A 13,490-nucleotide genomic window follows, 5' to 3' on the forward strand; every position below is an offset into this window, starting at 1 on the left:
GCTGGAGGTTTTTCCAAAAGTTTAAGCATCACCCAAACTCTTCCTCGCTGGAGGAAGAAACGCAGTGACAGGGGCTTTCCATGGTCCCACTCCACACCACGACAGTTTCCTGCAGAAAACTACACTGTTCTCACTACACTGAATGCCTCTGGGAGAAGATCTAGCTCTGTGACCTGAAGACACTCATAGCCGCTGCAAATCTTTTGAAAGAAACGGCATTCCTCCAGCCTGGATCGACTGGTTGTGTGGCATGTTTCTCATACTCAACACTGATGGGAAGGTTAATGACTCTGACTCAGGCTCTATGGGACCCTCCTACAGGAAATTTGTGCGTCATTAAAAAATATAAAACACTTCCCACAGAAATCACAGAAACAGCTTAAATTTTCATTACATTGCCTCCAGGTTCTCTCTAAGTCCATAACAAATCAATTATAACAAGTCACTGTGTTAACACATAACTTAATTTTTCACATGGAAATTCACTAATGACAGATAGAAAACAAATAATCCCTTGCCAGTCAAACTGAGATAACAGAACAAAAAATACTGCATTATAGTAATGATAAAAGCCATTTAAAAACAGAAGAATTCACGTAAATATTTTGAGACAACAAACCGCAAACATACTGTACTCAAAAGAACCCAATGGCTCCGAATTTAGGAATGCTTCAGGGATGTATGGCTGCAGGACAACACAACACACCCGAGGCCTCAGTTTGCATGCACAAAACCTTAGGTACCACACATATTCTTTAAAATGAGCTGTCTCTACAAGCCAAGAGCCAGATATAAAACTGACTAAAGACTCTGATACCTCCACAAAGGTTCTGATCTGACCCAGCTGGTCAACTGTCTGAAGAGGGTGTCAGTAAAGGCGAGGTGCTTACTGCCAACTCTTAGATAGTTACGACAAAAAACATGCATGGCATCTTCCAACATACCGATGTACAATATTCACATTTCTGGAAACGAATTACAAAACGAGGCTTGTCCTCACGGGACAGGTAAACCCAAAGGCAATTACTTTCTAGTACTGAATGATTACTGTGTAATTCATTTAGCTAAGGACAGCACAGTGATGTAGTGGTTAGCGCTGCTGCTTCACAGTGCCTGGGCTTAAATCGAGTGCAGCCTGCATGGAGCTTGGGTTTTCTCCCTGCGTTAGTGCATTTCTTCCTGCAGGCCAAAGATATCTATTTTAGGTGAGTTTGTGACTCTAAAATGCCCATAGTATGTGAATGTCTGAGCAACTGTGTATGTGCGACCCTGTGATGGACTGGCATCACCTCCAGGGTGCACCCTCCTAGCCTTGGCACCCTGTGATTCTTGGACAGGCTCTGGACTGCTGCAACCCTGAAAAGGGTGGGTGGGTGAGTGAGTGAGAGTGATTGATTCAGCCAATTCCTCTTTTAAATGCAACTTACATTAGTTTATCCATTTATACAAAAGAATGTTCTTGTTGTAGCTATGCAGGGTAAGTATCTTTGCTCCAGGCCAGCTTTCAGATTCCAAGCCAACTACTACACTACCTGCTCTCCGTCATTACTAACCTTGGCCACTTTGTGATTGGCTGCCGTCTCATGTGAGGTATTTTTTAAGCCATCTTTCAGCTGTGTGATGAACAGGTCATATCCCTCAGCACCAGACACGTCCACTTTCTCTAGGCAGGCCGAGAGCAGCTGCTGAGCCTAGGAACGCAAGACAACAAGACAAAAGAATATTCAGACAGAGGAAAAAACAAAGAATCACAGCGGAACAGAATACTGGTTACATACTCTCCAAATCAAGAAAAGGTATGAGAGAATTAATTTAATTTTTACTCATTTAAAAAAAATAAAACCGTAAAAAAAGCTTCTTAAAAGGTACATTATCTTGATTACATCAATCACTTTCATTTTAAATGTTTTATGTCCATGAACACACCCTTTACCTGGTCAAGACAGAAAAAATAAAACTTGAACAGCATTAAAGCGTCAGAAAATATTTATGAGAAATTAACAGAAAAAAATACATAGGAAATTAACTTTCCGATGCTGGTCAGTAATAACGGCAGCATTCTACTCAAGAAACAGACATACACAAACATGCAGGTATATACAGACATATATAGCGGAAAAATTTTTCCACTTCTTAGTTTTCCAGCTGCCCCTTGCCAAGAGCTCTGCCAGAAATCAATTCTACAGCGTGCAAAAGAAATTAATGAAGATCGCTTATGCTAAAAGGTAGAAACACTGGGAAAACCCATAAATACTAATGACATGTACATTAGAGGTCCAATACTGCTGTGTAGTTAGAGTTAAAAGGTGGAGTCAGCAGAATGACTGGGAAATGGTGACAGAGCAAATTTTTATTTTTTTTTGTTTTTTAGAAAAAATGTACAGTTAGTTTCAGAGAACCCATAATGAACACATTGACTATCTGTCTGCATTTCACATCTGCCTCAGGCCTGAAGGGCCTTATTATGGAAACTTACTCATTTTTTTAATTGAGTATTATCACACTGAGCTTTGGTGAGGACAACCAGACACTGCTCAACTGTAATTGTGCATGCGCCAAATGGAAACTGGTTCCTTTTTATCATTAAACTATGTCCGGCAGGAGAGAGCCCTACATTACACTTCTTTCAAGGTCCCATTTAGCACCAGTCAAAGGCTGATGGGCGTCAAGTGGTCAGATGCATGTTGTTGTCTGTCCACAGAGTAGCTTTAGAGTGATGTCACAGCACTCCTAAGCTGCTCTTGTGCTACAGAAGGAAACAATGCTTAGGAGATGCCACGCAGACAAGCTGCACAAATGATCCTGAGATCAGGTTCTTCTCCATCTGGGAAGCAGTGTGTCAATATTTTTAAAAGTAATCCACCTTCTAGCACTAAAAAACCAGGAATGGAATGCACACATTAACAAAAACACACAAACATTAGTCACTGCCATTCTGTTATCCAGTATATCGACATTAGAGAACTGACACGTGAGGACAGTAATTTTAATTAATGACATTGTTTCTGGAAAAACAACAAAAGGAAGGCTTCCCACTGCAGCACTGCAGGAAAGCAGTGACTGGCATCTCCTGGGACATTGGACACACCAGTGGAACGGGACACCACGGTCAATTGCTCGGCAGCAGAGGGGAGTGAGTACTGCGCAGAACAGCGACTGGTTAAATTCACACTCACAGGACCCGCTGGCTATGCAATGAACTCATGAAGGACTATAATAGCACCAGCAAAGATTTTCTTACTCTTCTATCGATGTGGACTGTTTTGAAAAGCCACATCCTTGTGTGGAAAACATGTTTAATTTACAACAAAAAAAGTAAAGAAATACATAAATACCACTCTGGTTATAAAAAGCAAAAAAACTTAAGAAAAACATCTGGAATGACTGCGGACTGAAGCTGAAAAGAAACACACGTACACAACATAAACACAACGTGTACGTTTAAATGGGTAAATTGTTGTAGGTAGATTCATTGTAAGTCACTTTGGAGAAAAGCTTTGGCTGAATGAATACTGTAAATATGAATGCAACGTAGCGTGTCAAAAAAAACACTTGTAACAGGAAAATGAATCATTTTCAATAACGGTAACTAAACAGGGACCGCAAAATGCAAATGTGCGTTTGCGGACACGCGTAGTCGTCCCACCTCTGTGACGGGCAGTTCGAGTTGGACGACGTCCTCTGGTTTGGTGACGGGTGCCTGAAGGGCTGTGTCCAGTAGCAGGATCCCATTGAGGTCCTTCCTGCAGCCCACTGCGTAGTCATCCACAAACAGGACCTTGTCTACTGCTGGGAAGTACTGGCACCTCACGTGGCCCCCGGGTTTTTCTGCAAAAGAGCAAGCAAATTAACATTGGGGAAAACAAACACACTGACCCATTATTCATAACACACACACACACACACACACACACACACACACACACACACACACACACACACGGATCGACAGTCTGCCGCAGAGGAGGTAGCCGACCTGCACCTTTGATATTTTAAATCTGAAGGAAATTCAAAATAAGGTAGCCTCATTACCTTTATGATGACTTTTTATGTTCAGAAAGTCTCCTTTTCAAAGACATTCTACAAACAGCTTCAGTAGCCACTGAGAGTAACAAATCTGTGCTGATTTCCAGAAACATAAAATTATTAGCACTTGTGGACAATGTCTTGGGAAAACAACTGGGACTAGAGGGTTGTTCGTAACTAGTTTTGTTTTGGATCGACAAAATTAATTTTAAGTCACATTCAATAAAAGCTTAGTACACACACACCCCCCTCAATATATTCATTGGTTAAGCACTATAAAAACCTTGAATGCAGCTATGATTTAAAAAAATTTAAAAAAAAAATCAGCAAGACTAGGTGGGTAAACATAGGCGTAATCCACTCATGTAGACATTAAAAAAATTTTAAGAAAACGAAATTAATAAACTGAAAAGCACTATCTTTGAAAATTCGTGATTTCAGTGTTTGTAATGCGAGAAGTCAACGTAAACATATACACAAGGTAGATCTTCCAGTAAAGATCACATTCAAGGACAAAGTTGATAATTATTACAGTTTATTTTTACACTGAGGTAAACAATGACAGTATAGTTTTACTTTCAACTTCTATTCCCCAACCTGATCCATCAACTTCATGGAACATAGATATGGGAAGCTTTACTATAAGGGGAAACAGAGAACACACCTGGACCCAAGTGGTCCTATCGGTGGAAGTCAATGAGCCCCCATCATATGAATTACAAATGTGTGCGTTGAGAAAGAGCGAAGGGATGCTGTGAAGTAAACGTTATTATAAACAAACTGTCTGGAGGAATTCTGCGAGAGCAACTTTGCAGCAACCCAATGTCTTGTTTATATATACACAAATGTAACTTTTTCAATTATTTACCTGCATTAATATCATCAGGAATGAGAACAGCAGATTTTGGAATTCAAGTCAGTTCTACATAACAGACACGCTGCTGCCCGACAATGAGAATCCCAGAACTCCCTCGATTGATTACAAGCTACAGGACAGCGAACAAAACTTTCAAGGCGAAAGAGACGACAGTGCTGGGGCACAGGGTAAGTAAAGCTATCAACTTCCACTGACAGCTTCCTAAAGATAACATCCTCAGCTGTCATTTAATACACATTTTTGTCAGCTCAGCAAAAAAAAAAAAAAAAGCATTTCAACACTGACCTAACCAAGTGAAAAAGATTTCAAAATACCAAGAAAGCTTTTAGTTTAGCATGAAATAAATGCACAGAGGCTGACGTACAGCCCATGCAGTCTGATCTTTGGGCCACGTTTACTGTCGACATACACCTATTTCAATGTAGCTCCAATAAGCATGCTGGTTAGACTTTATGCAAGCCTCCTGTACCTCTGTCAGATGTTGATCTGGCCTGACGCATCAATAATGGTCACTCAAGCTCCTCCCACCTCGTGCATAGATGACCTGGCTGTAAGAAGGCTTATGCTGGCATCGTTGTATTTACTGACCTGAGCAGGAACACACAATGAGCCTGAAATTCTGGAAAATCTCAAGTCCGCTTGAGCAAAAATAAGCAACACAATGTCTCTTTCACTCTCCAGTTACACTTCTCCGAACACGTATGACTAAGCGAAATGCAGAGTCCCGAAGCAAAGTTCCCGTTTCCTTTCAACCTTTCGGTAAAGGCTATTCCCCAGACTTGCGCCGGCATCTCCTTCGACTACATTTTGACGCAGACAGATGCACACAACCACACGCTGAGAAAATGCAAGGAAGTGTAAGCAGCTTGTCCTTGAGCAGGAGGTTTCTGCTTCTTCTGTCGAAGTCATTTCATAGTACATTCCACATGGGAGAGCAGCAGCGGGCTGCAGGGGCAGGGCCCGGCTGACACGGCACGTGGAGTAGCGCCAGCCCAGCTCCAGCCGCTGACGTCACGCTACGGTCCGGGCGCTGAGCATTACTGTTCTAACAAATGACCCCTGATGCATCAGGCAAACCTTGACTAACTTCAGCTATACAGTGACAAACTTTTTTTTTAAAAAAAATAAATTACTACATAAATAACAGAGGAGGACATAGGCTGTACTCAGAAATGTAGGCACCCTCACAAAGACGGCTTTAGAGCATCCCCGGGGGATCTGGCACGGGACCGGCACCAACCCAGGCCAAGTCTCGCTGTGGTTATCCCAATGAAGGCAGCCATGCACAGGGCCACGCACCAGCGAAGAGACAAGCAACCCCGGGACCTCAGCCATCGCACGTGCGCGCTTGTGCATTTATACATGTGGAGCATGGTGTTCAAGCGTAAGGCCCTGCTGCAATACCCTTGAGCAAGGTATTTCGTCAGCTGTATAAGCAAGGGGGGGGGGGACGACAACAAAAAAAAAAAAAAAAACAATGCAAAATCTTTAATTACACTATACCAACAATCAGCTATGGTAAGATGGAAGAATTGTTCCTGAACTTTTCGCCCTGCATCTAAAACTGTTCTTTAACATATGAAAAACTAAATTTTACGATTTCTGTACCTTCGCACCACACATCTTTTCCATTCCGTTTGTATTTTAACTAGCACGTTTTCCCACTCCTCAACAGCCTGGCGCTAACAAGTTCGGGTATGGACAGAGCTCTATCCAAGAAGTCCTGCAGCAGAGAAAGGAGTAAAATAAAGCAGGGAGAAGGTCAGAAAATACAGCATTATAAAGAGCTACCCGTGTCACTGACATTTATACTACTAACATGCTTTTTAAAAAAAAAAAAAAAAAACTGATGTTTTGCAGCTGGCCCGTGTTTCAATACTACCAACTAAAACGTACGACTGCAAAGACATAAACGTGTTGATCTGCTATGTTGTACACTGCTTGCACAACGTACGGTTAATGCCTGGGGAGTGTTCTGATAGACGTGACATGAACGTAACAATCATTTCACATCAGGCCTTGGTAAATTCGCAGGCGAGGGTTACTTGCAGTTAAATGAACAACCCATTAAAATGTCAGGTTTTACATAAAGAATTGAAAGTATAATACAACTGCAAGTGGGTCTAAAATCAGCTTTTAAGAATCAGTCTCATGTGATAACTCTACGGGACGATGTGGTCCAAAGAACCGCGTTCTGTACCGTACACTTATGATCAACACAGTCAGCGGTAAAAGTGGTCATCGCCCCCCGGCGAGCACCAGGACTAGCCGTAGTTACAGCACTGGTTTCTTCGACACTTTTATCCTGCACATGGTGTGTGACGGAAGTATAAGCGAAGCCAAACAAGTGAAATGTCACTGCAGCACCTGCACAAATCAAAAACTGTCATTTTCTGATTAAACAAGCCAGCAGCGGCCTTAATGACTATATTTGTCGTCACATGCAGGCAAACAGCGGCAAATAACAGCACTGCTGCTCTAGTGCAGTGCTTTAGACTGTCAGCTGACAATCTGAAGTTTCCAGGTTCATCTCTCACTCCTGCTGCAACACCCTTCGTCAAGGTACTCACCCTGAATCGATACAGTAAAAATACCATGCTGCATAAATTGATGAATCAGCAAAAAGTCGATTACTGTAAGCTGCCTTGGATAAAAGCCATATTGGAAATTAAAGGTGAATGATGACAATATTCAGTGGAAAGAAAACATGGCAATTCTAATACCGTGCATTGTGAAAAGCTTTTTAAATACAAGCTATGGTTCAGAAAGTTATGATGACTGGAGTACCAACCTGGCAAAGATGTGTGTCATGTGGCTACTTGCCGGAAAGACAACTACACCAGGGCACCTAGCAGAGAGATGCAGCACACCCTGCTTTCCCTTTCCCTTTCTCTCACACACACACACACACACACACACACACACACACAGTCCCTGTGGTGCAGCAGTTCATCGATCACTGAGAACAGCGCTGTGCAGCTGTGCCGCATGGTGTCCAATACTCACTTGCTGCTCTACTCTCTGCGCTCTCTCTCTCTTACACACACACACACCTTCTTCTGTCTAAATTACACTCCCCTAAAAGTTACGCGATTGCACGGTCAGCGCGCACATGTTCTGCAGACACACCTGAACACAACGGCCGAGAAGAGGCGCGTGAACCGGCGGCGCGCAGCGCGCGGCTGCCGCAAAAAGCAGCCTTTTCTTTTGCACGGAGCTCAACAACATCAACAATGGTAACAATAACAATGAATGATTAGTAAACATTCCTGATGGGACACACTGGGTCGTGCCGGTCCTGCCGGCTTCCCTACTCGAAACGGACACAGGCAGGGTGAGGGTGCTGCGAGGCTCCCGAAGGCGAAGCTCTCCAGCGGGGACACTCTCTCCGCCGACCCGGGGGCGCCACACCGCTGCCGGTATATCGGAGGCCTCCCGGCCTGCTGTTGTTCTCCGAGGCCCGGCTCCCGTCCCGGAGCTAACCAACCGCTTAAACGGCGTTCCGCGGCACTGCCACGGCACCCCAACCGTGGACACGACGAACACGACAGAGGACGGCACTGCCAGCGGGACCGGGACGCGGGACCGGGAGAGGCAGAGGGACGGTACCCGTAGGCTCAGCTCTCCGAGCGGGTATGGTTGGTTTGGAACCGGGGCTCCGGCTCTCTCTGTCTGCGCCCCAGTTGACGGGGTGAAGCGGACGGTTGTTCCAAGCTGACAACCAGCAGTGCGACAAGATAAGGCAGCGAGCGAACAGCACTGGCAGAGCTCGGCCCACATAACCCGCCTGCCTGGTGGTGTCCACCGGCGTCCGGTCTCCAGTCCAGCGGCCCGCGCTGACACTCAGTCAGTGCCGCGGGACACACGACACGTCCGAGGCTCGGGGGCCGGCGACACCGCGGCGACCGACTCACACTCACCGTGCAACGACGAAGCCTGGAGCACCGCTCCCGACGTGCCGTCTATGACTTTGATACTGCCGCGGCTGGTGACGGCCAGGATGGCGTTGAGGGCCGGGTGGTACGACAGGCTGCACAGGCCCTCCTCGTCGCAGCGCAGGCAGCCGTCTCTCAGGACAACCCAGTCCGAGGAGGCGGACGAGCAGGAGCCCGGCGAGGCCGCGGCCGCCATCTTTCTCTATTTCCCCTTCACCGCTCTCCCTCTCTCCGTGTTTTTATGGCTCTCCGATATTACGAGTGAGTGTAAAAAGACAGAAAATTGGATCCTCGAACTACCGCTCTACCAGCACCGTTCGCTCTCTTCCTGCGGCGGCTGCTCCTCCTCCCGTCGCCGTAGCAGCTATTCACCATCGATGTTGAGGAAGCTCAGGGCTCCGCTCTCTGGCAGATGGATGTCAGGCAAACGGAACTAGCGTAACGCGGCGGCGACCCCCCCCGCCGCCAACCAACCCTTTCTCACTCCACGCCACTAGGGGCGCTGCGCAGTTTGCGTGAGAGTTCAGGAAGTCCCCGCAACGCCATTGTCGCTGCTTCGCTCAAGCGTTCTGTTGATTTGGCTGAAACGGAAACGTTTGAAGAACTAAAGAAAACCGTGCAGTGGATTCTGGAAAATACTGTTATATTGTATGCAGTAGAAAAATGAGCAAGTTGTTGCGCACAGAAAAGCAATTTTTTTTTTTTTTTTTTTTTTTACCGCCACGAAGCTTTTGTCGTTCTGTGGTGAGCTTTTTTTTTTTTCTTTTTAAAAAAAAAAAAAACAACAATGTTTTAACTTGGTAATTCCTACTTAAAACTGTAAGGAAGCTCGAAGTTTTTTTTAAAAAAAAAAAAATAAATAATAAGTGAAATGTATTGACTGCCATTCAATGTGGATCATCCACAAGCATGGAGCAGTTGTGCCCTTTTTTTTTGCCTTTCCAAATGAACGGTGGTTTTGTTCTTCCAATAAAACACAAAGCACTCTTGGAATATTATAGAAAATGTATTTTAAATGTTTCTTATATTGTGATCTCATGAGGAAGATTGAGTTACAGTTGATGCATAATTGACTCATCACAAAAATGTCAAAACTGATTACAAATTCTCACATGCCTTATTAGTTGAACAATTAAGATTAAAATATACATCGATATATGCGATACAGAATTTTCTCTGAACCTTTTTTTTTTTTTTTAAAATAAATCTACAGTAATGGCCAGTTCCACAACAGCTATGTAAAGTAACAGCAAGGCACCAGAATTTAGTAGACATGGTTTTATTTTGTTTGGACCACCTAGCATCTAATTTATAAATTAAGACTAAAATCATAGAATGGAGATGGATAGGAAATAGAACAGATAATAAAATCCTACCTACAATCCCATCCAAACAAGGTTCCACGCAAATGCCCCCCCTCTGACAACCACCAGTTTGTCTGTGGCATTTTGAAAGAAGAAACAAAAAATGGCACTAATTCCCACATAAAATCAATCAATGGAACATTACAGGGAAGTGGATTTGTGTAGATGTACCAGAGTTCAGGAAAACAATGTGTTAAACACAAACAAGCTACTACTCCAGTTAATCAACTGCAAAGACATATTTCAACCATTTGGAAAAAGAAAAAAAAAAAAAAAAGTTGAACACTTTGTTAAATAAGCCCTAGATTGATTTATTAAGTACAAGTGTCATAGCTACATTTATATACAATGACTTTACATATACTTTAGATGAATTATTGACCATGCCTACAATCCAGGTATCAAAAAAATAAAACACCCAGGAGCCTTGATTTACAGATGTGAGTTTCGTCCTCTTCCGTGCCCTTTTTTTTTTTTTTTTTAAACACAGTCCAGTACTTCACTGTTCAATCACAGGGGTCCAAACCAGTCCAATTAGACTCCGGTGTACAGAGACAGGAAGTAGATATATAAAAGGAAAATAGGGTATATGAGAAGAGGCTTCTTTGTTTTAAACTCATCCCCCACAAGCAGTGAAGCAGCACTGTACGCAGCCCAGAAAACACCAAAGAGCTGCACATAAACAAAAACAGAAAGTTAATTTCAGGACACTGATACAAATATTCTTTAAAAATGTAGCGTGTCAAATACTAAGTCAATGTCTTTACGAAGTTAAAAACCTTGTCAGATTAACAATATTGCCATCTTACCTTTATTAGTGTAGCAACAACATCAAAGACCCCAATAACCAAGAGCAAAGGGGCAATGACAATGAGTGGAAGCAAAGAATATCCAATCACTCCAAGGACTTGTCCATAAGAAACCTACGAGAAACCAAACGGAACAATCCACAGCTGATTTTTACTCGATTAAAAACATGACAGTTAAAAAAAAAATATATATATAATCTTGCAAATTCCTAACGTTATTAATACTGTGATTAGACTTACCTCTCCGCCAAGGACTCGTGCCAGCAGAAAGATTGTCAGAGATCCAAATATCCAAATAGTAATAATCCAGGACACCACCTTCACATTAAGAAAATGACTTAAGTGCTCTTGAAGAACAGTCATTATTATACAGGCAACATGGAATTGGGTTTATACACAACAACATGATGTTGTAATACAATTTTTCTGATTTTTCTCTTGCATAGACGATGACCGCAGTATCTGACTATGAACGGTACCAAAACTGAGGAAAGAAAAAGCGAGGCTGTGATAGAACAAGTCGGGACAAATAATAAAATACATACACATTTTTTCATATTGTTAGTGCAAGTCCTCTGCAAATATCTAGAACTCGTGCTAGAATACTCCTATTTAAACAATTTCTAATACAATTTGTAGGCTATAGAAACGAGAAATGTTTCATGGAGAAATGCATCATAAACATATTTATCTATGCTATGAGGAAAGTTGATGTTCTATATGTAATGTGGATACAGAGAATGCAACTCACCCTGAATTGACCATAGATGGAGATCATGGAGAACATAAGCACAATGGCCAGAGGTCCCCAGAAGTCAGGGTTATCCCGCACCACTTGACGGTTAAAGCCAAGTGACGGCATTGGCATTAGCACACAACGGATCTTGTAGTAAATGTCTTTTAGGTCGATGTCCAGCTCCTCACTGTTTACAAATAAAGATAACATCACAATAAGCGGTTACACTGCATGTAGTGGGTACCGTTTCATCTGTTTTTAACCAAATCTGCAAATGCATCTGTTCTGTTCACAGCAACTTTTATTTTATTATTTGTTTGGCCTACAGGAGAGGTTTGCTGTCCTCAGGATCATCTTCCTCAACCTCGAGCAGCCAGCCATATCCGCGCTGCCTCAGGAACGTGGTCGCGTAGGCATCCTTCGAAGTGTCGCCGCTGCCCATGTTCAGTTTGACATCCGGGGCATCAATTGAACCGCTGAGCTCTGAAAAAGACAGCGTGCAAAGAAAAAGGGCAAATGGCTTGACAGCGTATGAGGATGGCAGGTAGTGTCGTGGTTAGAGCCACTGCCTTTGGACCCAAAGGTCGCAGGTTCGATCCCCACCTTGAGCAAGGTACTTACCCTAAATTGCTCCAGTAAAATTACCCAGCTATATAAATGGGTAACTGATTGTATGCATGTCATAATTGTGACCTTAACATGATGTAAATTGCTTTGGAGAAATGAATAAATATAAATATGAACAAGTGAGCGGTCCCCTGCCCTTAAGTAGCACTCAAACTTAGCACCAATCAGAAACCATAAGGACATGAATACTTTCGCAAAGAGTAGTCTTGTTCTTAGACCATTTAAACTGCAGTGTAATTCCGAATCAAGCTGAGAAGATCAAGATGTAAAGATCATAAAGATTCCATCGAAGCTTGACTGAAATTAAGAGTAAAATACTGGATACAAGTAATGAATAGGCACTCAACCCCCCGCGTGTATATATAAGGTACTTGATGTTTTTGCTGACGAAATGCCAAGTAATTCGAGTTGTTTACACGCTATTACCACCGCGTAGAAATTAGAATGAAGAAAACGGAACGCTTCTGTAAACACAGGGCAACGGAACCAGAGGAGAAAGGACATGCGAGTGTCAGGCCTGCGGTACCTTCAGCGTCGGTCGAGGAAACGAACGTGAAATCTCCGTTTGTGGGAGAGAACGTCTGCATCGTCGTCGTCGTCGTCGTACTCGTTCCCGTTCCGCAAAAAACACTCGCCTCGAAATCAGCGTGACATCTACTCACTCTCTTCCAGCACTTTTACACAAAGCGAACGATACCGCTTCCTTCACCGAACGTCTGTCGAGGCCTGAATGGAAATTATTCCATGATTTTTCGGACAAGTCGTCGCCTCGCCCGAAGGGCGTCCCAAAACAGCCCATGAAGCAGGAAAGAAAGCGGAAGTTGACGTGTGCAAGGCATGCTGGGAAAGACGACACGTCAAGCAAGACACGGCATCCGGGACCCCTGCCCTCTAGCGCCAGCACCACGCAACTGCGGCGCGACCCTTATTATCTCCTGGTGAAGTGTGAGCGAGGGCGGCTGCAGTCCTAAAACACAGTACTCAAGTAAAATTAAGTTTTCCTCAAAAACTGAAGTGTATCGATGCCAAAGATACTCTGAAGCATACAGTATCTCCATTTACTTATAAAAGTAATAAAGTGTAACGCATTAAAACCCAATTGAGTTCGGGCGTAAA

At 43.4% G+C, this 13,490-nt stretch overlaps 2 protein-coding genes across 7 annotated transcripts in view; both read right to left on the bottom strand.

Moving 5' to 3' along the window:
- birc6 (baculoviral IAP repeat containing 6) overlaps nt 1–9,366 on the bottom strand; it is a 97,764-nt gene extending 88,398 nt beyond the window's left edge. For all 6 annotated transcript variants that reach the window (XM_018724909.2, XM_018724910.2, XM_018724906.2 and 3 more), the window contains exons 1-3: nt 8,824–9,366; nt 3,647–3,828; nt 1,554–1,691 (exon numbers count right to left, since the gene is read on the bottom strand). In XM_018724909.2, the coding sequence (XP_018580425.1) occupies nt 1,554–1,691; nt 3,647–3,828; nt 8,824–9,034 (531 nt within the window). In that variant the 5' untranslated portion in view covers nt 9,035–9,366. The remainder of the gene's footprint in view (nt 1–1,553; nt 1,692–3,646; nt 3,829–8,823) is intronic.
- A 1,302-nt stretch (nt 9,367–10,668) lies between these two features.
- Nucleotides 10,669–13,203, bottom strand: yipf4 (Yip1 domain family, member 4). Its single transcript, XM_018766149.1, has 6 exons — nt 12,901–13,203; nt 12,074–12,230; nt 11,763–11,934; nt 11,252–11,329; nt 11,012–11,125; nt 10,669–10,874 (listed from the first exon to the last, which is right to left on the bottom strand). The coding sequence occupies exons 1-6, from the start codon at nt 12,959–12,961 to the stop codon at nt 10,737–10,739; spliced, it is 720 nt and encodes a 239-aa protein (XP_018621665.1). The 5' UTR covers nt 12,962–13,203; the 3' UTR covers nt 10,669–10,736.
- Nucleotides 13,204–13,490: the final 287 nt, after the last annotated feature.

The sequence above is a fragment of the Scleropages formosus genome, chromosome 8 (genome assembly GCF_900964775.1).
Source record: "Scleropages formosus chromosome 8, fSclFor1.1, whole genome shotgun sequence".
Classification (NCBI taxonomy): Eukaryota; Metazoa; Chordata; class Actinopteri; order Osteoglossiformes; family Osteoglossidae; genus Scleropages; species Scleropages formosus.

What these genes read in the sequence shown, in the direction of transcription:
- yipf4 (XM_018766149.1), bottom strand. Translation starts at nt 12,961, where the DNA reads ATGCAGACGTTCTCTCCCACAAACGGAGATTTCACGTTCGTTTCCTCG. An exon ending in TTCCTCGACCGACGCTGAAG is followed by an intron (nt 12,231 to 12,900) that starts GTACCGCAGGCC and finishes TGTCTTTTTCAG; the next exon opens with AGCTCAGCGGTTCAATTGAT. An exon ending in CACGAGTCCTTGGCGGAGAG is followed by an intron (nt 11,126 to 11,251) that starts GTAAGTCTAATC and finishes GGTTTCTCGTAG; the next exon opens with GTTTCTTATGGACAAGTCCT.